Below are 26,645 nucleotides of genomic sequence, written 5' to 3'. Positions count from 1 at the left end.
ATTGGTATTACAGCAGTGGCATTTATTTTTTTTAATTTTTATTTATTTATTTTTAAGATTTTTATTTATTCATATGAGAGAGAGAGAGAGAGAGAGAGAGAGGGAGAATCAGGCTCCATGCATGGAGCCTGATGTGGGACTCGATCCCGGTCCCCAGGATCACGCCCTGGGCTGAAGGCGGCGCTAAACCGCTGGGCCACCCGGGCTGCCAGCAGTGGCATTTAATAAGGAACTTGATCCTGTACAGAAACTCTTCATGGACAAGATTAGAGAATACAGAACTTAGGGACAGGCATCTGGAGGACCTGTTGATACTGACCCAGAGTACCAGCAAGAGCGGAGAGGGAGGTTTCTAAGCTTAAGCAAATGTACGGTAAAGCAGATGTGAGGGACGCCTGGGTGGCAGAGCGTGAACCTGGAGTTCTGGGATCGAGTCCCACATTGGACTCCCTGCAGGGAGCCTGCTTCTCCCTCTGCCTATATCTCTGCGTCTCTCTTTCTGTGTCTTAAATAAATAAATAAATAAATAAATAAATAAATAAATAAAATCTTAAAAAAAAAAAAAGGCAGTTGTGAATATGTACCCTAACTTCAAATTTGAAGCCATCAAAAAACCCCAGTCCTGAAGAAATAAGGTAAAATATATTTGGCAATTTGTCCTAGATTAGTTGTACAACTGATCAGAAGTATCAGAATAAACATATATTTCTCAGCTGTGAAAAAAGAAAAAGCTGTCTTTCAATACGTGAGTTTATTTTTTCTACATTAAAAAAAATTGCTTCTGGGCACCTGGGTGGCTCAGTTTGTTCAGTGTCTGCCTTTAGCTCAGGTCCTGATCCTGGGGTCCTGGGATGGAGTCCCATACTGGGTTCCCTGCTCTGCAGAGAGCCTACTTCTCCCTCGCTCTCTCTCTCTCTGCCACTCTCCCTGCTTATGCTCTCTCTCTGTCAGATAAATAAATAAAATCTTATTTAAAATTGCTTCTGATTTGTATCCTTAGCTCAGATCTACCCTTTCATTTTTTTTTAAGATTTTATTTATTTATTCACGAGAGACAGAGAGAGAGAGAGAGAGAGAGAGAGAGAGAGAGGTAGAGACACAGGCAGAGGGAGAAGCAGGCTCCATGCAGGGAGCTACGACATGGGACTCGATCCCAGGTCTCCAGGATCGCACCCTGGGCCAAAGGCAGGCACTAAACCGCTGAGCCACCCAGGGATCCCCTACCCTTAGGTTTTTAAAAGCTAGTGTGCAGAGGCACCTAAGTGGCTCAGTTTGTTAAGTGTCTGACTCTTGATTTTTGGCTCAGGTCATGATCTCAGGGTTGTGAGATCAAGCCTTGCAATGTGCTGAGCCAGAGGCTCTGAACTGAGTGGGGCTCTGTGCTGGGCTTGGAACCTGCTTAAGATTCTTTCTCTTCCTTTTCTTCCGCTCTTCCCTCTTTCTCTCTAATTAAAGGAAAAAGAAGAAGTAGAAGAAGAAATAAAGGAAAAAGCTAGTGTCCAGAAAGTTCAGAACAACTAAAGAATGATGAGTTACCTTGAAATTCCATTATTTTTCTGTGGATTTTTTCTCAATTTAAAAATTTGTGGTAAAATAAACATGCATAACATAAAATTTACCATATTAATCATGCTTAAGCATACAGTTCAGTGGTAGTAAGTACATCCATAATGCTGAACAAACCATCCATCTCTAGAACTCTTTTTATCTTGCAAATTGTATACTCTATATCCCACTAAATAATGAGGCCTCATTCTTCTCTCACCAACCCCTGGAAACCACCATTCTACTTTTAGTCTCTAGGATTTTGACTAGTCTAGGTAACTCATGTAAGTAGAATCATATTGTATTTGTCTTTCTGTGACTGGCTTATTTCATTTAGTGTAATTATTTGTCCTAAATTAAATGTAATTAAATGTCTTCAAGGTTCATCCATATTGTAGCATATGTCTGATTTTCCTTCCTTTTAAAGGCTGAATAATATTTGACTGCGTGTGTGTGTGTGTGTGTGTGTGTGTATGGGTATACACTGCATTTTGCTTATTCAGTCATTCATGGATGGACACTTGGGTTGCTTCCACGTTTTATTTATTTTTTTAAAAAAGATTTATTTATTTATTTATTTATTTATTTATTTATTTATTTATTTATTTATGATAGACATGGCGGGGGGGAGGCAGAGACACAGGAGGAGGGAGAAGCAGGCTCCATGCCGGGAGCCCGACGTGGGACTCGAACCCTGAACTCCAGGATAGCGCCCCAGGCCAAAGGCAGGCGCTAAACTGCTGAGCCACCCAGGGATCCCCATGCTTCCACGTTTTAGCTATTAACACACACTGTTTCATACGTTGCTTTTTCCATTAACAATATATCTTGGATATTTTTCATGTCAGTTCACAATGAGTCTTCTTTTTGTTTTTTCTTCTTTCTCTTGCTTGTTTTGTTTTACAAATGCATAATATTTCAAGTTTTGCACAGACTGTAGTTTATTTGACTTGTCCCCTATAGCTGGATATTTGGATTGTTACCACTTAGTTTTTCTGTTTGGTCTTGCTGTTATATACTACAATGCACACACACATATATATATATACTTTTCCAGTTAGTTTTGATCCAAGATACACCAACAATTTCATTCCATCTTTCAAGGCAGGGTTTGACTCTGTTTTTGGGCTGATCTGTTGTGATCATATCCTCCCTCCTCTTTACTTTTTTTTTTAATTTTTATTTAAAATTAAAAAAAAATTAAACTTTTTATTTAAAGGTTTTATTTATTTATTCATCAGAGACAGAGAGGCAGAGACACAGGCAGAGGGAGAAGCAGGCTCCACTCCATGCAGGGAGCCCAATATGGGACTCGATCCCGGGTCTCCAGGATCACATCCTGGGCTGAAGGTGGCACTAAACCCCTGAGCCACCCAGCTGCCCCTCACCTCTTTGGTGTTGCTTTTTTTGGGTACAGACTTGCAAGGTATAGCTATCCCTGCTCTTCCTATTTCCTCCAGGGCAGAGGCAACACTCATGGGAGTAATAAAAGGGCAAATAATCTGGTGTCCCTTCAAACTGGTATTTTAAAATTACTTAGTTTTTTTTTTTTTTTTAATTAAAAAAAAAAATTGCTTGTTGAGGGCAGCCTGGGATCAGGACCCAGGACCCTGGGATCATGGCCTGAGCCAAAGGCAGATGCTTAACTGAGCCACCCAGGTGCCCCTGAAGTTTATTTCTTGTTCACAAAACAGTCCAGTGTGGGTGCTCTTGGTCAGCTGGAACCTTTCCTCTATGTGCTTGATTCAGAGATCCAGGCTCTGTCTTCTCTTTTACCATTCCTTAGAATCTTAGAATCTCTACTTAGAATCTAGAATCTCAGAATCTTAGAATCTCTACTTCTAGCTGGTGGGAGGCATAAAAGAGAGAAGCCTCATTTGCTTCTTAAATACCCTGATTAGCAGTGACACACAAATTCCTAAAACATTCCACTGGTGAGAACTAGTCACACAGCCACATCTAGATGCAAGTGGGACTGGGAAATGTTGCCATGACTAGACAGCTGCTTCCTAGGGACAACTCTACACACTGTGTAAAGGTTTCATGATTTTTTGGTGAACTACTAGCCAATTCCACCACACCTTCTACAATCTTCTACCACTCTTCCCACCCCAACCCTTTCTAGCCACCCCAGACTTTTTATAACTCCTTGAACACTCTACTCTAGGCACATTTCAGCCTCATGTTCTTCCCTGGAATGATCTTCCCTCAGATGTCCATTTGTTTTTTCTCAAGTCCTTCATTGTGAAATGGGTGCCCCAGAATGCCACTTATTAAGAGTGTACTATGTCCCAGATATTTGAAAGTCTTTTTTTCATTGATTTAAAAAATTAATTTAACAATCTTTAAAGCAATCTTCTGAAAGGTAAGAATGATTATTCTTATTCCAGAGAGGTTAACTGATGTGCCTCAGCTCACACAGCTAGTAAAAGCAGGATTGGGGATTTATTTATTTATTTTTTTAAATTTTATTTATTTATGACAGTCACACAAAGAGAGAGAGAAAGAGAGGCAGAGACATAGGCAGAGGGAGAAGCAGGCTCCATGCACCAGGAGCCCGACGTGAGACTCGATCCCGGGTCTCCAGGATTGCGCCCTGGGCCAAAGGCAGGCGCCAAACCGCTGCACCACCCAGGGATCCCCAGGACTGGGGATTTAAACACTAAATCTAAGGAGCATCCAGTTCTCTTTTCTCTCTCTCAAAAGAAGCAATCACTCTGCCAAACACATTTTCTACTGGGAAGGAGATCATTTGACAGTTGAGTATTCTGGGCCTCTGAGCAGTTACATTTCCCAGGGAAAATTAATACAGTTGGGCTTTTGTTTCAAACTTGTGTTTTATGAGTTGAGTTAGTGTGAGAGATCTCCCAGCACTTGATTGCCCTGGATGCATTAGATAAAAAGTCTCTGGGCTTTCAGACTGAGGACATTTAAGTCTTTTTCAAGTCTCTTCTCCCATATCACCCCCAAGTGATCTTTTTAAGATGTCGGTCAGATCTTGTTATTCCTCAGCTCAAATTCCTCTAACTTACCACCCCTGACACACACTCTACAGGATAAATTCTCTGGCCTGGCATTTGAAGCTTTTCCTGCTCTGTCCCTCTCTTTCCCTGGTTTCATCCCCTTTTAATTTTCCATTTCACATTGAATTGAATTACTTGCTGTTGCCTAAATGTACCAATTTAATATGTCACTCTCTGTCATTGCCCCTGCATCCTGAAACATCTTTTTCTCTCCCTTTTACCTGAGAAATTCCTTTTGATTCTCTGGAACTCAGGTCATATTATACTGCCTTCTGGAAGCATTCCCTGACCATCTTCCAACCTGAGGTGGTGCCTCAGGTGCTGTGTAATTATTTAGTTCTCTGAGCCCCCTCTATTATCTCTGTCCCCAACATATAGGAAGGATAGGGTGGGGCATCACCCTAAATAGGCTTTGTAAAGATACCTTCTCCTTCCTACTTTTTTTTTTTTTATTTATTTATGATAGTCACACACACAGAGAGAGAGAGGCAGAGACATAGGCAGAGGGAGAAGCAGGCTCCATGCACCGGGAGCCCGGTGCACCACGCAGGGATCCCTCCTCCTTCCTAGTTTTTAATTTTTGTTTGTGTGTATATATATATTCATGAGAGACACAGAGAGAGAGAGAGAGAGAGAGGCAGAGACACAAGCAGAGGGAGAAGCAGGCTCCATGCAGGGAGCCTGATGTGGGACTCGATCCCGGGTCTCCAGGATCACACCCTCGGCCAAAGGCAGGCACCAAACGGCTGAGCCACCCAGGCATCCCTGTTTGTTTATATTTTTTGAGCCCAACACAGGGCTTAAACTCACAACCCTGAGATCAAGAGTCAGACACTTAACTGACTGAGCCATCCAAGCTCCCCTTCTCCTCCTCTTTTTGTCCCATCAGTTCAGGCAGGTTACATACAGGGAGGGGCAGGTACTATAGTTCTCTGTGATGTTGGCTGTGACCTCCAGGCCACCCTCCCTAAGGGTACCAATGTTTGAGAGAAGCACCCAGGGGAGAACCCAGGAGATAACCCAGAAGAGAACCAAGGTTGGCCCTTGGGGAAACCAGCTGCTTTCCGAGTCCTTAGTAGCAGCCTGCCAAAGCAAGCCTCTTGCTGGAATAATAATAATAATAATAATTTATAATAATTATGGAATGCCATGTATGTTCCAGGCACTGTTATGACCATTTTACCAGTTTGCACATTCATATTATGTAATCTTCACAAAAACATGACTGCCGGCCCCTGGAAAATGCCCAAGGTCACACAGTAAATGACAAAGTCAGGATTCAAATCTAAGCATTCTGTGTCTAGAGCCCATCGCAGTAACCACCATACTGTATTACCTTTCTGGCTTCCGATCCCCAGCTTCCTGTCTATCCTCTGTGGGAAACCAAATCAGAGGGTCCCAAGACAAGAACCAGGAGGCAAGTTTCTCTACTCCTCATTCCCCACTTGCTCTCAGAAGGACTGGCTCAGAGATGGACCTGAGAATTCTCCTAAGTGGAAGAAGGGGAGCTCCTAAGTGGCCTGGGCCTCTGGGAACTCCAGGAGAGAGAATAGGACAGTCTGATGCTTGGGAAAAGGCCTGCCTGGGGTGGTGGGTTAGGGAGCTGGGAGCTGACCACAAGCCCAGGAGTCTGGCCTGGATTTTGTCTCCTAGACTCTATATAACCTTGGGGGAAGTCTTGTTTCTTTCTGAGCCTTAGTTTCCCCATTTGTAAAACAAAGGTAAATATGGGACTGGCTGATGCACCTCCTCCAAAAGAGAAGTCATCTTCAGCTCTCCTGCCCACGGAAGCCAAGGGGCAGGCGCGGCGGCAAGGAGCCCTCTGGGGTCTAGGTGTCGCCTGGAGTTGGGGGGAGTGGGCTGCCCAGGTCGGTCCTGCGACCCCATCCCCGTGACAGGGCCCGGCTAACGAGGAGACGTCGGGACTTCCAGTGTGAGGAGTGGATGGGGGGACAGAACACGGGCCAGGGAATCGGCTGGGCGGGCTGCGCCCACTCATCCCTCACCTCCTCATCCTCTCAAAGGGAGTCGCAGCCTCGAGGGGCGGGTGGTTGCGGGCGAGCGGGCAGTGGCCGGCGGCGCTGCGGCGTCCGCCTGGGAAGCTGCGGCCCGCGGGGCCCGAAGAGCATCACGTCATCCTTTCCGCCAGGCGCCCGCCCCCTCCCCGACGGCGCCTGCGCAGGCGCGGCGGGAGGGGGTCGCGGTGGGGGCTCTCCTCAGCGCTTTCCGCCCTGCTTCGGGCTCGCTCCGGTCGCGGCGCTCTCGGCTGGCGGCGGCGGCGGCGGCGGCGGCGGGGAGAGGAAGGCGTCCAGGATGCGGCGCGGGGCGGCCCGGTGCCCCCCTGCCCCGTCACGGCAGCCGCGGCGGCCGCGGGGACCGGGCCAGGGCCGGGGGCGGCGGCCCGAGCCGCGGTAGCGGCGGCGGCGGCGGGAGGGGCGGCCTGAGGGCGGGCGGGCGCCCTGGTGCGGGGGCTCCGCGCTCCGCACGGCCCGGCCCGGCTCGGCCCCGGCGCCATGAGCGGCGGCGGCGGCGGCGGAGGGGGCTCGGCGCCCAGTCGTTTCGCCGACTACTTTGTCATCTGCGGGCTGGACACCGAGACCGGGCTGGAGCCGGACGAGCTGTCGGGTGAGTGCGCGCGGAGTCCCGGGCTGCTTCCCCGCGCCCGCTGCGCCCGGGGACCCTCGAGGAAACCTCCCTGCTTTGTCCCGCGAGCTGGGCGAGGGCCGGTCGGCGGGACCCACGGCTGGCGCGGGGGAAGCGGGCTGAGGGGCTCTGGCCGGGAGGGGCGTGAGCGGCCCCTGCGCCCCCTGCGCTGTGCCCCTGTGGTAGGGGACGACGAGGAGGGGGAGCGCCGTGTGTTCTGTCTCGTAAAGGTAAAACGACTTTGTGCAAGATGAAGGTAAGCTTGTTGCCGAACACCCGTTAGGGAGGGAAGAATCACAGCGAAAGTAAGTTCCACCCAGACTTAAAAAAAAAAAAAGGAAAAAAAAAAAAAAAAAAACAAACCAAGGAGAGCAAAACAAACTTGTGAGTTTTTCTGGCCTCTTCCCAAGAAGGCAGTTCCTCAAAACCGTTCTCACTCAGCCCTGGGCTGGGCCCCCTGGTTTGATAGGACATGAAGTAATAACGTGAACTTGAGCCACACCAAGGATGAGAACTCTCTTAGTTCTAGAAAGGGCCAGTACCCCGGGGCCATGCCTCTGTTTCTGAAAAGTAACGAGTGGCCTGGCCGAGTGGCCGTTTAGGAGACCAGCCTCATCTGTGAGTAAAAAAGGGCAGCAACCTAATGAGGGAGTCTCGGTTGGGTACTGATGCTTCCTAAGTCATCTTTCAAAGAGGAAGCGATAGGAAAGTGAAGATGGGGCCCAGATCAAATTTGACAAGAATTGCAGAAGGATGTCATAACTGTAAAATCCCCACCAATACCACTGCACTGTCATTGGAGCCTTTGAATTGCAACAGTTTTGAAAAAGTTTTGTCTGGAGTGTCCAGTTTGCAGGTTTCATGCGAATGGAGGTTTGTTGTGTCATCCTGGTTTGATGAGAGATACTCCTTTCCAGTGTTCTGTCATGATGTATTCACTCAAGTTTCCTGGAAGCGATTAGGCTATGGACTAATTTTACCTTGCTTCAGAGATAATAGGGCAGGGTTTTTTTGTTTTTCTTTTTTGTCACCAGAAAAATCCCAGTGTTTCTTACGAAAAAAAATTAGGTGCATACTTCAAATGATAAAAATAGACCATCTTTTATAAAACATGATCAATTGATGACCTTTAACAAGGTCAGAACAAATACATTATTTTCTCAAATTAATACCACATGGAGAAAAAAATCATGAAGCAACAATGCTATAGATACTAGGTGTTTTGTTGGGAGCAATTTTATTGTTTCAAGTTCACTTCAAATTCTTATAATACAGATGTTAGTTTTTCATCTGTGTTTCATAGTTACTAAATTTGTGACTTTTTGATGTAGTTGTTGGAATTCAGTTCATGATGTTGGAGCTGGGAGGGACCTAGAGAGGAAAATGAGCCCCATGAAGGGGACTGTAGGGCCTACATCCTGTTAGTTAATTGCTTGACTTTTGGTTCAGCGTTCCTCTCTTAGAGTAAACTGCATCTCATTGCCTGGCTGGGTCTTTAGAAAACACTAACATATTGAGAAAGACTAAAAAGAATACAGTTCTCCTCGGTAATAGAAACTTTAAAGTGGTGGAATATACAAGTGTTTTCTTTATGCTGTGCTTTTGCGTGTTTATTAAATTTTCTAGAAAGTTGATTTTAGAAAATAAAGATGGCTTGCAAATGATAAAGCATAAGAATGAAGCTGGGAAGTGATGTGTTAGTGAGAGCATGGATTTTGCTGTTAAATATTACTCCTCTTCAGTATATTGGCTATCTGTGGGGCAAATTAGATAACTCTGCTGGGATCTTCATCTATTAAAAAAAAAAAAAAGAAATGTAAGTAAAAAACATCTCATCAAGTAGGCACTCAGAAATATTACTTTTCTTTTAGTGAATATCTGCTAATTATATGTTATTTTGGCAAGCTAAAATTATATCCCTGTGGCAGCTTATTGGGAGAATAAAGAAAGGGGATCAGTTGTATAAAATGTGTGAAGAAAGGATATTTTTTTCTGTCTTTTTAAATGTGGTTGCAGTAGTGGAATGCCAAGACCATTTATTCAGTAGGTGGCCTTTGTTCGAATGGGCACTGATTGAAGGATTTCTTTTTTTCCTTCATTTCATTTCTGGTGAGTTGGTAGGGGAATCTGGACTACCCAGAGGGAATCTGAATAAAATAAAAACAGAATACAGATAGCTCCATGGAGGTCAGTCTTGAGACTCTACAGGGTGGATTTTCTCTTACAGCTCTCAAACTGATGATGTCATAGTAAGTGAAACTATAGGAAATTGTGAATTGCACTCAGGTCTTTAGGGAAGTACTGAGGAGTCTATGTTCTCCCTGTGAAAATTAAGTTCTATACTTCAGGTAGCTTCTATACTCTTGCAAAGTGAATCCAAAACAGGCAAATCAAAGACACTTACTTGTTCCTCTAGTTTTGTGGAGAAGGATTAAAATTCATTCTTGTTGCAACAATCAGCATAGAGCTTGCTGTGTTGAATGTAAACTCAAATCACTAGATTTTATAGGAGTCTCTCCCTGTCACTTCCCCTTTCTTGCAGACTTAAGTATTTAGGCAAGTCATGTACTTATTTGTTGTGCAAGGAACTGAGGAAGGTATGAAAATTGTTTTCTGGTAGGTTGAAGTATTTTGGGTTGGAGGAGGGGAAGGTAATCAATGAGTGGATCATAAGTCTAGCTAACTTGAGGAAATAGTGTCTGCTTGCTAGCTTTTTGAGCTTGTCAGAGAAAGCAAATATGTAAGAATTACCTTTGATTTACGGGATCAAAATGGGGAGACAGATGGTAGTAGAGTCCAGTCCCTTTCTTAGCCCCTTGATGGATGGATGGCCTGGGCATCTTTTTTTCCCCTTTTTTCTTCTTGTAGTCACCACAAGTGACTGCAGGAGAAGGCCTACTACCATGAGATGGGATTCCTGAGTTTAACTTCCCCTGTCTCTGTCTGAAAGTTAAGGTTCCGGAATACTTGTGGCCTGTTTCTTTTTTTTTTTTTTAATTTTTTTAATTTTTAATTTTAATCTTTGATAGTCACACAGAGAGAGAGAGAGAGAGGCAGAGACATAGGCAGAGGGAGAAGCAAGCTCCAGGCACCGGAGCCGGACGTGGGATTCGATCCTGGGTCTCCAGGATCGCGCCCTGGGCCAAAGGCAGGCGCCAAACCGCTGCGCCACCCAGGGATCCCTTGTGGCCTGTTTCTAACTCTGGAATCTTTTTAAGTTCCTCTGAACTGATCTGCACCTAGCATTGAAATGTAAGTAAGTATTCTTGGTTCATGCATCCACTACTCCAGTTTTCTCAGGCTCTGACAAGAATTGAAGAGAAGGACTTGGGGATATAGATAGGAGACTGGTCAGTATTTTGTATGAGCCTGTTTAGAACACTGAGAAACACTGAAATCATCTTTTAATGTCACTGTTAGAAGAGAGAAAAAATGCTTACTGACTAGGAAAGCCAGAGGACCGGTGAGATCATCTTCCTCCTTAACCATATTGAGCAGTGAATATAGAACATAAAAATCATGGCATGTCAAATGTGGAAGCACTCCTCAAGAGATTATATAACTTTCTGATGACTTTACAGATGAAAAAACTGAGGCCATGAGAAGGTGGAGAATATTTTTCTCCTTTGCCACCTTTCATTCTTCTTTTCCACTATTTGAGTGATGCTTTGCAGTAATCCGTTGAGGAGAGGGGACAAGTAAAGTATTTGTTGGGCAGGGGCAGGAGCAGAAATTATGGCAATTTTTCTAGTACAGGTTTCAGTTTCATGTTAAGGAAGAATACTATGTGTGATTCTCATGAGGGATGTCTTTTTTTTTTTTTTTAGCTTTTTCATATAATTTCACACTGGACATCGACATGAGTAGTACGGAGAACTTCAGTACATCCTTTTTCCAGATTGACTGATTAACATTCTGCTCCATTTGTTTTATGATTTGTATATGTTCTCTCTCCTATATACATATATATAAACAACTTCACTGAGATATAATTCATATACTATATAATTCACATATTTAAAGTGTGCAGTTTAGTAGTTTTTAGTATATTCACAGAGTTGGGCAATCAGTATAGTCAGTTTCATTTATTTATTTATTTATTTATTTATTTATTTATTTATTTATCTAAGTATTTATTTATTCATTCATTCATTCATTTGAGACACAGAGAGAGGGAGAGGCAGGCTCCATGCAGGAAGCCCCAAGTGGGACTGGATCCTGGGTCTCCAGGATCACGCCCTGGGCTGAAAGCGGCGCTAAACTGCTGAGCCACTGGGGCTGCCCTATAGTCAGTTTTAGAATATATTCATTGTCGTCGTACCCCTTCATACCCATTAACAGTCACTCCCTATTTCCTTCCAACTCTGTATCCCTCCTTAGCCCTAAGCAACCACCAATCTACTTTTGATCTTTATAGATTTGCCTATTCTGGACATTTCATATAAGTGGAGTCCTGTATGGTCTTTTGTGACTGGCTTTTTTCGTTTAGCACGTTTTCGGGGTTCATCCATGTTATAGCATTTATCAGTATGTTACTTCTTTTTATAGTTGAATAATATTCTGTTGTATGAATAAACCACATTTTATTTATCCATCAATTGATGGACATTGGGTTGTTTATACTTCTTGATTACTATGAATAATGTTGCTGTGAATTTGTGTACATTTTTGTGTGGACATATCTTTGTATTTCTCTTGGGTATATACATAGGAGTGGAATTGCTGGATCATATGGCAACTCTGTTTAACTTTTTGAGAAATTTCCAGACTATTTTCCAGTACAACTACATCAGTATACATTCCCACTAGCAGTGTATGAAGGTTCCACTTTCTCCATGTCCACTTTTTTTTAAGATTTTATTTATTTATTCATGAGAGACAGAGAGAGAGAGAGAGAGAGAGAGAAGCAGAGACATAGGCAGAGGGAGAAGCAGGCCCATGCAGGGAGCCTGAGGTGGGACCTGATTCCCGGACTCCAGGATTACCCCCTGATCCGAAAGCAGATGCTTAACTGCTGAGCCACCCAGGCCTCCCCCCCACCAACGCTTTTTATCTTTATTTTTGATTACAGACATCCTAGTGGGTGTTAAGATATCTCATTGTGATTTTGATTTGCATGGCTAAGACAGATATCTTATATAAAAGAAAAAAAAAAAAAGGCTATCTCTTTCCAGAGATGAAGTGGCTATAAAAAGCTTGATGAGCCAGTTTCAAACAGGGAGTCAATATGAGCTAATTTTTATTTTATTTTTATTTTCCTCTGCTAGTCTTTCAATTTTTTTTTTAAAATTTTTATTTATTTATGATAGTCACACACACAGAGAGAGAGAGAGAGGCAGAGACACAGGCAGAGGGAGAAGCAGGCTCCATGCACCGGGAGCCCGACGTGGGATTCGATCCCGGGTCTCCAGGATCGCGCCCTGGGCCAAAGGCAGGCGCTAAACCGCTGCGCCACCCAGGGATCCCTAGTCTTTCAATTTTATGCAGATTTTCTCATGGTTATTATATAAAGACATTTCTTTTTATTTTATTTTTTAAAGATTTTATTTATTCATGAGAGAGAGGGGGAGAGAGAGAGAGAGAGAGAGAGAGAGAAAGAGACACAGGCAGAGGGAGAAGCAGGCTCCATGCAGGAAGCCCGATGTGGGACTTGATCCCGGGACTCCAGGATCATGCTATAAAGGCATTTCTGCTTTGAATCTCAGACTCCTAGCTGAAGCAAAACTAGAATCCTGAGAGCTTACCTCAAGTGTCTGTGATAACTTCCAGAGGTCAAGGTTGCTGTATAGCAGGGGGAGATTTCCTAAGTTAGATCACATATTTCTTTTTTTAAAGTTGAGCAAAGGAGAAGTCAAGAGGAGATCAACATACAAAAAACAGAGCAGTACAAGGCAGTTTAAAAGTATATGCTGGGGCACCTGACTGGCTTGGTGCATGCAGCTCTTCATCTTGGGATCCTGAGTTCAAGCATTAAGTAGGTGTGGAGCTTACTTAAAAATTTAAAAAAAAAATTAAATTACATGCTAAATTTAGTTGGAGAGACTGTATATTCTTAAACATGAAAGAACCCTACTTTGTACTCCCTGAGGTAGGGAGGATCACATTGAAGGTAAGTGGGTTTTTACTTGAATGGCACTGGAGCCTTGCTCCACTTTTTTTTAGGAGGAAATCCTGAGTCACAGTGTTTGTTGCTTAAACCAAAAGCTCTTAGACTCTGCTCGGCCCTTCCTTCCCTCCTAGATTAGAAACAGTTTTCTTTGCCTAGGGCGTCCTTTGGCAACACGCATTTCCAGTTCTATTTCCTTTTATAAGCTTGTTTTCTGGCTAACTCTGGTGGACGGCGTTTTTGGACTTGGCTTGGCTCCTCAGTTTCTGTTGTCATCTCTAGGTATGAATTGCTGTCAGGGAGTCTTAGAGGTCTCTCAGGAACTTAGGCACACGTGAGGAAACCTGCTGGATATGGCATAGGATCCAGTGAAAGAGAGAAAGACTTAACCTTTTAGAAGCTGATGACTTCTTAGAATTCAGTGATTTCACATAGGCTATCATTGCCGGATTTTTATTTATATATTTATTTATTTATTTATTTATTTATTTATTTATTTATTTATTCATTATTCATTCATTCATTCATTCATTCATATTTATTTATTTATTTTTAAAGATTTTATTTATTTATTCATGAGGGACACAGAGAGAAGGAGAGGCAGAGAGACACAGGCAGAGGGAGAAGCAGGCTCCACGCAGGGAGCCCGATGTGGGACTCGATCCCGGGTCTCCAGGATCAGGCTCTGGGCTGAAGGCGGCGCTAAACCGCTGAGCCACCCGGGCTGCCCCCATTGCCGGTTTTTAGATTTAGTTCTCAAAAGTTATTAAGTGAGGCAGATAATGGACAGATGTCTGTGTTCCTGATGTCCAGTGGTGGCTGGTTTTAATTTTAATTTAGAGTATATGGACTAGGTTTATGAGTGACAGAGTCCTATCATGGTGGAAAATGAGAGCACGTGCCAGCTCTCAAGCTATTTCCACTATGCTCCTAGATGATCAGATATGACTCCAGGAAGTAAGATGGAACAGGTATAGCTTAGACCATCAGATTTCTCAGATACTCATATTTAAGGATATATGCTTGATTATCATCCATGGGATCTGTCATAGTTTCCTGTTGAAGGTAGCCAGGTTAGTAATTTTTTTTTTTTTTTTTTTGTTCATTAGTATGATGGGTAAGTCAAGTTAGAATTTTGCTAGGCCATCTGTGATCTACTAATATAGGCAGAACTACTAGCCAGGTTAGTCTAAAATGGACTTTTCATGGAGTGCTGAGAGGCCTAAGCAGAGAAAAGGTTTATGGAGGTTGCTCTTGTTAAGCTTCATTCCTCTGAGTGTGGGATTCCTTGGCTTCTAAACTATTCCTAGTTGGCAAAACATGAGTGTGCATTCATTAGTATTGGTCACAGAATTTAAAAAGTCAGACTAGAAATCAGATAGTCTATCACTTTTGACAGATGATAATGATTAGTATTTATAAGTGACTCTATAGTTTTTCAGTGTACTTTTAAAGAGTTTAAAATTTTTTTCAACTCCACTTGAAAAGTAATTTTTTTATCCATTGTCATCTGGCAAGTTGGAAAGAACCGTTAGAATTCCTATCTTCTGTCTGCTGTCAAACCATTGATGAGATTATTGTTTTTAATTATAGATGAGGGAAAATTGAAGCAATGGCTTAATTGTTGAATTAGCAGAGCTATGGTGTGGCCTCTTTAATTCCGTCCCAACCCACATTGTAGTAGAGGAACTCTGTCAGGAGAGGAACCAGGTCACTCATGGTCTGAATGGTAGTTAAGGCTGGTTGTTGTTTTATATATGTATTTTCCTGTCTACCCCACTCTTATCAGTTCTGGAAATGTTTTTCTTAGATCAAATAGTTACTGGGGCTTTGTTTCTAGGAAGCTCCCTTTTATGTGGCTAATTCAGGATGTTTGATACTTTTTTGTCTGAGGTTTGTTTTCTTTGAAAAAAAAAGTTTGCATCTGTTAACCTCAGAAATCCCTTAGCATAGGCTGCAGTTTGCATATTTTGTGGTTTTAGTTTGGGGGCTGGCAGGGACTTCTGGTTTAACATACTCTGTATAACTAAAGAATATTATGAGAAAAGCAGCAAAGAAACTTTCAAGATTTTTAAAGGCAGGTAGACAGAGGAGGAAATGATTTAGAAATGGTAATCATAAGCCTCAATTTATAAGTGGATAATACCAATTTATAACAAATTACATGCATTTTTGTTAACATACATTAGAATTACTTTACACAAGAATGTCAGAGGACTTGGATCTTAATTGTGTTATTGCTAATGTCCTTTTCTTTTTTTTCTAGTTTTAGAATAATAGCCCTTTGGACACTGTTTTAGCCTAGTTGTGAAGATAGGTATTGATTATTGTTATACTGTTGAAGAAAACTTGAGATTTTACTTAGGTAAGTTAGGTATTCCTTTTCTTGTTTTTCTCAGAGTCTTTATTTGTCAATGACCATTAAATTTTTTCTTAATTTTTTTTTACTGAATAAAAATCATAGGTTCATTATAAAAATTAAAATATTACAGAGCTATGTTATAAATTCCTTTTGTCCCAGGGTTAGCTAGACAAATTTCTTAGCTTTACCATAAGACAGTCCTTTATTTACCTTTTTTTTTTTTAAGATGTTATTTATTCATTTGAGATAGAGAGAGCCTGAGCAGGAGGGGCAGAGGGAGGAGAAGCAAGCCCAACTTGGGGCTCAGTCTCAGGACCCCAGGATCATGATCTGAGCTGAAAGAAGACGCTTAACCAACTGAGTCACCCAGGGGCCCTGAAGACAGTGCTTTACATAGTAGTTGCTGATAAAGATTTGTTCTGTTAATTATGAAATGATAGGGGCTACTTATTCAAATTTTCAAAGAATTGTATGTAATCATGTTTTTTTTTTTTTTTTCTGATATAAAGCATAGGATATAACTTTTAGAATTTAAGCCAAGCTTCCACAACTGTTCTAAGTGCTGAGTAAGTGATGAAATATGGAGGTGTATAGAAGAGAGGAATAGCATGGTTTTCCTATACTCAAAAAGTTGAGTCAAAGTCAGATTTAGAGGTAAGATGGGGATGAAAGAGGTGTTTTGTACCACATTCCAATTGTTTTGTAATTTTTATTTTATTTTTTTATTTTTTTATTTTTTTATGATAGTCACAGAGAGAGAGAGGGGGGCAGAGACACAGGCAGAGGGAGAAGCAGGCTCCATGCACCGGGAGCCCGACGTGGGATTCGATCCCGGGTCTCCAGGACTCCAGGATCACGCCCTGGGCCAAAGGCAGGCGCCAAACCACTGCGCCACCCAGGGATCCCTGTTTTGTAATTTTTAATTTATGAAGCTAAATTTTTTAAAAAAAGATTTGTTTTAGAGAGAGATTGTGTTTGAGCACAGGGGAGAAGCAGAGGGAGAGGGAGATAACCTCTAGCAGACTCCATGTTGAGCACAGAGCCCAAAGTGGGGCTCTATCCCATGACCCCAAGATCATGACCTGAGCAGAAACCAAGAGTTGGGCACTCAACTCACTGGACCACCTAGGCACCTCTATAAAACTAAATTTTATAATAGTTCAGATGAACCTGCCTTTTTTTTTTTTTTTAATGACTCTGGTTTTAATTTGTTTAACCAGTTCTTTTTTTTTTTTTTTTTAAGATTTTATTTATTTATTCATGAGAGACACAGAGAGGGAGAGAGAGAGACAGAGACACGGGCAGAGAGAGAAGCAGGCTCCATGCAGGGAGCCTGATATGGGACTCCATCCCAGGACCCCAGGATCACACCCTGGGGAGAAGAGAGGCGCTCAACCCCTGAGCCACCCAGGTGTTCCTGTTTAACCAGTTCTGTTGAGTTAGGATCATGATCTCTTATTGGCAAAAACTAAAACAAATATCTAGAAGTATCACCTGCTGAACTGACATCCATTCAATTTGCTAACTCTGATGTTCTGTGTGTCCAAATAGAATTTAATCCCTTTCTTTGCTAAATAGTTATTTAATATTCTTCTCCTAGCCCCATTTTTTTTCACAACATCTGTATGAAACACATTCTTTCCCTTGCATTTCCATTGTGTGGAAAGTGGTATTTAAGCATTTGTGGTTTTATCTTCTAGAAGAATGTTTAGTGTTTTGTGGAAGATTGTTGGTCTGCTGATCTTGCTTTGTTGGCTGCTTAGCTCAGTTGGTTATGAGCGTGGTGCATTTAATGAAGCCAACGTTGAGTCAGTCTCTGTAAGGACCAGTTGGGTTTGTTTTATCTACTTTTGTAGTAGTCTCAGCTTACCATCTTGCTGACAAGGACACTGTAGGTCATAGGGAAAACAGGCCAGAAAGTGAGGTTAGAGTAGCATTTCATCCTTGTTATAATAGATGATAATTAATAGGTGTTTATTATTTATTGAATACACTTTAATGCTAGGTATGAGATGGCATCATCCCCATTTTACAGATTAGGGACCTAAAATGAAGAGAATTTAATGTGTCCAAGGGGCACCTGAGTCGCTCAGTTGATTAAGCATCCGCCTTCAGCTCAGGTCATGATCCTGGGGTCCTGGGATGGAGCCCCACCTTGGGCTCCCTCCTCCGCTGAGCAGGGAGCCCGCTTTTTTCTCTTCCTCTGCCTGCCGCTGCTCCCCCTGCTTAAGCACCCTCTCTCTCTCTTCTCTGTCAAATAAATAAAATCTTAAAAATAATGTGCCCAAGATCACATTGCAGAATTGGAAGCCTGTTTTCCCTGTCTCCGAAGTCCTCTACCATAAACTTTTCTCTTACTGGAAGACCAACTTAGTGATGAGACACTTGTTTGCACAGATGTGTGTGAGATGCAGTTGCTCTCCTTGAGCTCATAGTCTTCTGAGGAGGCATGCATATAAATCAACTAACTGCAGAAAAGGTCAGTTCCTTATGGTGTGTTGTTGGGGTTCAGGTGAGGGAAAGAGTTTTGTTCTCTAGCTCGGTAGTTTATGTCTTGCAAATTACTACAGAGGGCTTAGTTATGGGTATGACCCTGAACAAAAACAGTCTCTCTGATTTATTCATTGATTAATTCAGTCTCATTAATATGTGCAAAAACACCTGTGGACCTGTATGTAATTGATAGAATCTGAGGGGTAGAAAAAAAAGTGTTTGAAGATCATGGTATATTTTTTCTCTCTTTAGAAATAAAACTTTGAGTTATAAACTACACATTTCTTATAGAGAATTTAGAAATTATAGAAAGGTGCAGAAATAAGTGACTCATAATTCTTCTATCCAGAATTGAGCTGTTATTTTGATGTATTTACATAGTTCCTTCTAGTTTTTAAACATTTTTATTGCAGTATAACTTAAACACAGATCCTAAGTATATAGCTTGATGTATTTTTATATATGTATGCATGTGTGTAACCATCATCCAGATCAATTCTTTCCAGTTTTTACTGTGTGTGGGTGTATGTGTGTATACTTTTACATATTGTGATAAAATGAAATGTAAAATTTTGTGATTTGATTTTTTTCACTTAATGTTCTATCATGAATATTTCTCAATATTATGAAATATTCTGAAATTTTGTTGATCTTATGAAGAGTTAGTTAATTACAGGGAGCAGAAACTCATTCAGACAAGCTAAAATAAAAGGGATTTATTTCAAATTGTAACATATTTATAAATACCATTAAAAGAATATCCAACATACATATAAAGGTCTATGGAATATTTCAAATTTTCCTTTTTCAATTATTTATTTAAATTTTTTTTTATTTTTAAAGATTTTTATTTACTTATTCATGAGAGACACAGTGAGAGAGGCAGAGACATAGGCAGAGGAGAAGCAGGCTCCGTATGGGGAGTGTGATGTGGGACTCAATCCCAGGACTCTGGGATCACGACCTGAGCCAAAGGCAGAGATGCTCAACCACTGAGCCACCCAGGGGTCCTTTTTCTACATCTGTAATAAAATATTAGGGCTTTCCTAAAATATTTCCAATCTGGTAGGAAGAAAATATCTTGTTTTAATCTGAATTTAATTATTTGTGAAGCTTAGCATCTTTTCTTCTATTTCATGTACATTTTACCTGTTCACATCTTTTTTTTTTTTTTAAGATTGTATTTATTTATTCATAGAGACACACACAGAGAGAGAGAGAGAGAGAGAGAGAGGCAGAGACACAGGCAGAGGGAGAAGCAGGCTCCATACAGGAAGCCCGATGTGGGACTCGATCCCGGGTCTCCAGGATCACACTGCAGGCTGCAGGCGGCGCTAAACCGCTGTGCCACCAAGGCTGCCTATGTTCACATCTTTTCTTCATATTTCCATTGGGTTGATTATCTTTTTTTTTTTTAATTTTTCACTCTTTTTTTAAAAGATTCTATTTATTTATTCATGACAGACAGACACAGAGAGAGAGGCAGAGACACAGGCAGAGGGAGAAGCAGGCTCCATGCAGGGAGCCCGATGTGGGACTGGATCCCAAGTCTCCAGGATCAGGCCCTGGGCTGAAGGCAACCGCTGAGCCCCCGGGGTGTCCAGATTATCTTTTCTTTATTGATTTATGGAAACTGTGTATTAGGAATATTTTGGTTGTCAGGAAATATATCAAAACTTCAAAAATACTTGCATTGAAAAATATATATATACACTAGTATATACTGGGATCATAAGATAAGTATGTTGTGTATATACTGCCTTTTGAATATATTATTATATGTCAGTAATTTTCCCATGGCATTAAAAATGTCTTGAATAGTCTCATGCCATTAAACATTCTTCATATATATTATTTTAATTATTATTTATTTATTTATTTATATATTCTACAGAGAGAGAGAGAGAGACAGAGCACACAAGCAGGGAGAGGGAGAGGGAGAGGGAGAGGGAAAAGCAGGATCCCTGCAGAGCAGAGAGCCCAATGAAGGACTTGATCCCAGGACCCTGGGATCATGACCTGAGCTGAAGGCAGATGCTTAACCGACTGAGCCACCCAGGCACCCTGATTTTAACTATTTAATTCTAAAGTATGAGTGAACTGTAAGAATTTTTGTTTTGAATGGTAGAGTTTTTTTTTTTTAAGATTTTATTTATTTATTCATGAGAGACTGAGAGAGAAGGAGGCAGAGGGAGAGGTAGGCTCCCCACAGAGCAGGAAGCTGGATTTGAGACTCAATCCCAGGACCCTGGGATCATGACCTCAGCTGAAGGCAGATGCTTAACCAACTGAGCCACCCATGCACCCTGAACTGTAAAATTTTTTTTTTTTAACTGTAAAATTTTTAATGATTTTTTGGCACTTGGGTGGTTTATATATTTTTTTATAATAATTTTACACTGTGGTACTTTATACAATCTTGAGTATCTTATTGTTGCTTTCATGTAAATACCAATAAGACATTATTAAGCCAAATTAGATGAATCTTTAAACACATTTCACATGTAGTGATAAATTTCTTCTCAAAAGTCCTATGCCAGGGGATCCCTGGGTGGCTCAGTGGTTTAGCACCTGCCTTCGGCCCAGGGTGTGATCCTGGGTTCCCGGGATCGAGTCCCACATCAGGCTCCCTGCATGGAGCCTGTTTCTCCCTCTGCCTGTGTCTCTGCCTTTCTCTCTGTTTGTGTCTCTCATGAATAAATAAATAAAATCTTTAAAACAAAACAAAACAAAAAAAACAAAAGTCCTATGCCAATTTATGCTCACCCCTAGTTTGCCATCATTTAGTTATTTACATATATATATGTATTGTTTGGTGGGGAGGGTAAATTACACATAACATAAAATTTACCCTTTAGCCATTTAAAAATGTATAGTTCGGTGGCATTTAGTGTTTTTCAGTGTTTTGCAGCCATCACCATTGTGTAGTTTGATAACATTTTCATCACTCTGAGGGGAAGCCCCGTACCTATTAACAGTCACCCCTTATTGCTGTTCCTTTGCCTCCCTCCCTCCACCAGTCCCAGACAACCACTAATCTGCTTTCTGTCTTTATGGATTTGCTTATGCTGGATATTTCATGTAAACGGGATCATGCAATATGTGACCTTTTATGTCTGGATTCTTTCATTTAATGTTTTTTTTTTTTAAAGATTTTATTTATTTATTCATGAGAGAGAGAGAGAGAGAGGCAGAGACACAGGCAGAGGGAGCAGCAGGCTCCACACAGGGAGCCCAATGTGGGACTTGATCCCGGGTCTCCAGGATCACGCCTTGGGCTGAAGGCGGCGCTAAACCGCTGAGACACTCGGGCTGCCCACTTTCACTTAATGTTTTCAGGGTTCATTCTAGTTGTTGGATATATTAATACTTCATTCTTTGATTTATTCTTTATTGAAGTATATAGTACAGATTACATTGTTACATTAGTTTTGGGTGTAAAACAGTGACAGCTCTATACAGTATGTGATGTTCACAAGTGCAAGTGTAGCTGCTGTCACCATAAACTCATAATACAATGAAGTCTAGTAATTTCATTCCTTTTTATGGCCAAATAATATTCCACTGTTTGGATATACTACATTTTGCTTATCTATTCATCTATTGATAAGCATTTGGGTTGTTTCTACTTTTTGGCTACTGTGAATAATACTGCTATGAACATTCATGTACAAGGTTTAGTTTGAATACCTGTTTGGGAATCTACCCAGGAGTAGAATTGCTGGGTCATTTGGTAATGTTATGTTTAACCTTTTGAAGAACTGCTAAACTGTTTTCCACAATGGCTGCACCTTTTTACATTCTCAGGATCAACACATGAGGGTTATGCTTTCCCTATCTCTGCTAATATTAGTAATTTTTCATTTTCTGATGTCATTATGTTTTAGTCTGTATTTCTTTACTACTAAGATAGATTTAGAAAAAGAGCTATTTGATAATACTTTGTATTTATATTGTGAATTATCTTTATAATTTCTCTTCTTGCTCATTTCTTTCTTTTATTTTGTGGGGGGTGGGGGTGGGAAGGATTGAAGTTAGAGTGCTTTGGAAATGTAATTATGGGTCTCTTTTGCTTAGGGAATGCAGGTAAGTTTGTTACAAAAATAGGGTGGCTAAAGAAATGTGATTTGCAGCATGTATTTGTTTCTTGTGGCTGCTGCAACAAATTACCACAGACTGGGTGGCTTAAACAACAATAATTTATTTTCTCACTGTTCTGGAAGCCAGAGGTCCAAAATCAAGGTATTATCAGGCTGCCCTAGGAGAGAATAATACATTGCCTCTTCCAGCTCCTGATGGCTGTTGGCATTCCTTGGCTTTTGGCCACATCCCTCACATCTTCACATCCCCACATCCCTTCTTGGTTTCTTCTTTATGTGTCTGTCTTTACAAGGTTTCTTAGTATTTAGCACTCAGCTTATCCAGGATGATTTTCTCATAGTAAGATCTGTAAAGACCCTTTTCAAATAAGATAACATTCACAGATTCTGAGGATGAGGATGTAAACCTACTACAGAGGTTCTATAAGTAGGTCTTGAATTTCCTCAGGTGTGAGTAAGGAACAGACAGGAGTAGAAGGGAGAGCCCAAGAAGAATGGTTAAGGGGAAAAGAGACTGATATTACCAGTGCTCTGTACTGTTACTATACTTGGTATTCAGAGATACCATAGGATTTTAGGATAAAAATGGCTGAAAGTCTTATTTTTTGACAGAAGCCATGTAGCTCACAAAAATCAAGCTTCTGCTGTGGTAGAACATTCTTATCTATAATTAAAATATTTATTAGCATGGTCATACTGTAACCACTATCTACTGAACCAGTCAGATTCATTGTCATTATCAGTAATCATCACTACCATCTCTAGTCCTTTTATTTATGCTGTATTTATTCTTTATTATTATTAAAGATTTAAGTATAGTTGGCATTATGTGTATTTTTAAAATTTGAATATAGTTGACATACAGTCTTGCATTAGTGTTGTTTCAGGTGTACAACACACTGATTTGACAAGTTATACATTATGCTATGCTCACAAGTGTATCTTCCATTCCATTGTGCTGTGCCTTTCATTCACATGACTTAATCATTCTGTAAGTGGAAGGCTGTATCTCCCATTCCCTTTCACCCATTTTGCCCATCCCCTCATCCTCCTCCCCTCTGGCTACTATCAGTTGTCTGTATTTATAGGTCTGATTCTGCTTTTTGTTTGTTTAGTCTTTTTTTTTTTTTTTTTAAGAATCCGCATATCAGTAAAATCATGATATTTGTCTTTCTTAGTCTGACTTAATTCACTTAGCATGATGCCCTCTAGGCCTATCCATGTTGTCTCAGATGGCACAATCTCATCCTTTCTTATGATTGTGTAATATTTTAGCTTGTGGGTGTACACACATATACATAACACACCACATCTTCCTTACCATTTGTCTATTGGTGGACAGGTTGCTTAGGTTGCTTCTGTATCTTGGTTATTGTAAATAATGCTGCAGTAAACATAGAGGAACAGTATTTTTTTAAACTAGGCAACATAAGTCTCTTAGAAGAGAAGAAGAGCTGGTTAGAATTTCCAAAACTTTCATTTTATGGAGGAAGAAAGTGTGCTTGGAAGGGTTTTGAGTAACTTGTCTAAATTCTCACAGCTGGTTAGTTTCAGAGCTGAGATTTGAAGTTGTGGTTCCTTAACTCTTGGTTGAGTGTTTTTTCCATGATACATACAGTATACAAGCTGTGGAAACTGATAAAGAAGGAAAGATTTGTGATTGTTTTTCTCCTTTAAAGCTGGAGTTTCTGACTGGAGTAGTGGAGATAGTGTAGCCTAAAGGCTGTATCTGTTAGGTTTTTGAAACCCAGATCTTCCGTTTACTGTTTGTGTGATGGTGGGCAATTTACTTCTCTGTGTTTGTTTCTTCATCTTTTTTTTTTTTTAAGATTTTATTTATTCATGAGAGACACAGAGAGAGGCAGAGACACAGGCAGAGGGAGAAGCAGGCTCCCTGCAGGGAGCCCGATGTGGGACTCAATCCCCGTCTCCAGAACCACGCCCTGGGATAAAGGTGGCGCTAAACCCCCGAGCCACCTGGGCTGCCCTGTTTCTTCATCTTTAAAGTGGAAATAGAATCTATCTCATAGGGTTGTTGTAGGATTAAATGAATTTATACATTTAATGGCTTGGGATAGTGCCTGGCACATGGTGAATACGCATTAAGTGTTCACTATTACTAACACTTTTCTTTGCATCACTTAACTCTATATAATTATGATATTGATGCAAAGTGGAGATAGGGTAATAGTACTACATACATTTTCATTTGGCCCTGTTAGCAACCACATGAGGTAAATTCTGTTATTCTCATTTTATCTGTGAGGACACTGATGCACAATATGGTTAAATACCTTGCCTAAGATTATTCAGCTAATATGTGGGAAGATTGGGATTCAAACTCAGATCTGTCAGAATCTAGAGTTTACTGTTTTTTAAGAATTAAACATTATTGATATCAATATACATATAATACAGTAAAGTGCACATATCAAAGCACACACGGTGATGTATTTTCACAAACCAATCGTACCCATGTTGCCAGCACCCCAGAATTCTTCCTTGTGCTCCTTCTAGTGAATATTTGCTCTCTTGTTTACCAAAGGTAACCACTGGTCTGACTTCTAAGAGCATTGATTAGTTTTATCTATTTATGTAAATGTAATAAAATGCAGTGCTCTTTTTGTCTGGACTTTTTTGCACAACATCATGTTTGAGAGATTCATATTGTTATGGGTAGTTTTAGATTGTTCATTCTCACTGCTGTATAGTTTTCCATTGTGTACTTATACCACAATTTATGTCTCAGTTCTACTGTTGATGACACTGGGTAGTTTCTAGATTTTAAGTATTTTTTAATTTTAATTTTATTTTTAAAATTTTTTTTATTTATTTATGATAGTCACACACACAGAGAGAGAGGCAGAGACATAGGCAGAGGGAGAAGCAGGCTCCATGCACCGGGAGCCCGACGTGGGATTTGATCCTGGGTCTCCAGGATCGTGCCCTGGGCCAAAGGCAGGCGCTAAACCGCTGCGCCACCCAGGGTTCCCTAGATTTTAAGTATTAACATTAGTGGTATATTTTGAATATTTACTGTATGTACCTTTTTGTGAACATGCCCTTTGGTCTGTTGGGTGGGGGTTTACCTGGAATTAGAATGACTTGGTCATAGGTATATATTCAAATTTAGTAAATACTGCCATGCTGTTTTCTTTCCACTCTACATCCTCACCTATAGTGTGTAAGCATTGGTTGCTCCCTAGCCTCATCAGTACTTGGCATTTTCCTTGCTTTTTATTTTAGCCATTCTAATGGTTGTGTACTGGTATCGCATTACATAAATTTTCATTTTCTGGATGACAAATGGAGTTGAGTACTTCTCAGAAGTTTATCAGATGTTTGTATACCCTCTTTTTAGAAGTATCCGAATCTTTTGCCATTTTTCTTTCAGGTGGTCTTTTTTTTTTTCCTTACTGATTTAATGGAATTCTTTATCTGTTCTAGATAGGAGTCTTTTGTCAGTTATATGTACTGAAAATTTCTCCTTCTAATTTGTTTCCTTTTCATTCTCTTAATGGTGACTTTTGAAGAACAAATTCTTTAGCTACAATATAATCCAATTTATCAGTTTTCTCTATGTTTAGTGCATTTTATATTCTGTTTAAGATATGTTTGCTGTTGCAGAGTCACAAAGATGTTCTGTTTCCTACTAAAGACTTTATTGTTCTGTCTTTCACATTTAGATTTGCAATCTCAGAGCTAACCGTCTTAATCACTTTACTATGACACAACTCTACTGTCTGAAAAAAATTCTTCTACTGTGCATGTGGGCATGCGCATGGGTGCTACTTTTCAACATTCTAAGGGTGGAAGAGAAACATTTCCATTGCTGTCACAGCTGGGCCTGTAGTACAACAATGCTTTGATGTGACCAAATACAGTGCTTTTAATAGACGTTTAGTAAAACAAATGTTTGCCTTTGTGCTTTGATTTAGTACCAACTGGTAAAATTTTAGTGGTTAGGAAACTGTAAAAAAGGAAAAAAATACTACTATGAGATGTAGTAAGGGTAAAGGGAATTCATCTGTTTTATTGAGAGTAACCTGACAGGAGGCTCCCAAATTCTTAAATCTCCTTGTACACTCTAGGGGAGGTTGAAGGAATGGTCCTTTATTATAAACTGGGAATATGTTAGTGTTCTTGGTACAGCCATGTTTGCTGCCTTGGGCTCTGCTTTGGACAGGTAAATGTTGTCAGTTTAATGCAGTGGAGGCTTCCTTCTTGGAAAGGATTTGGCAATTTCCAGGGCATTTCTGTGCCATTTTCATGGTTAAAGATTAAGAGATGACTCTTGCATGTATGACTGTCCTTTTGGGAGGAAAGGATCTAATATTTGTCAAGTAGACCTTGTGCTCTGAACAAGTATGTTC

General features: G+C 40.8%; 1 protein-coding gene across 2 annotated transcripts in view; it reads left to right on the top strand.

Moving 5' to 3' along the window:
* Window positions 1–7,035: 7,035 nt before the first annotated feature.
* Window positions 7,036–26,645, top strand: part of DENND5A (DENN domain containing 5A) — a 108,188-nt gene continuing 88,578 nt past the window's right edge. Inside the window, exon 1 of one of the 2 annotated variants that reach the window (XM_025459437.2) lies at window positions 7,036–7,193. In XM_025459437.2, the coding sequence (XP_025315222.1) occupies window positions 7,082–7,193 (112 nt within the window). In that variant the 5' untranslated portion in view covers window positions 7,036–7,081. The remainder of the gene's footprint in view (window positions 7,194–26,645) is intronic. The other variant, XM_049098764.1, reaches the window with a different exon arrangement.

Source organism: Canis lupus, chromosome 21 (genome assembly GCF_003254725.2).
Source record: "Canis lupus dingo isolate Sandy chromosome 21, ASM325472v2, whole genome shotgun sequence".
In the NCBI taxonomy this organism is placed as follows: domain Eukaryota; kingdom Metazoa; phylum Chordata; class Mammalia; order Carnivora; family Canidae; genus Canis; species Canis lupus.
The sequence above is the reverse complement of the archived record's forward strand: the minus strand, read 5'-3'. Positions and strand labels throughout refer to the sequence as shown.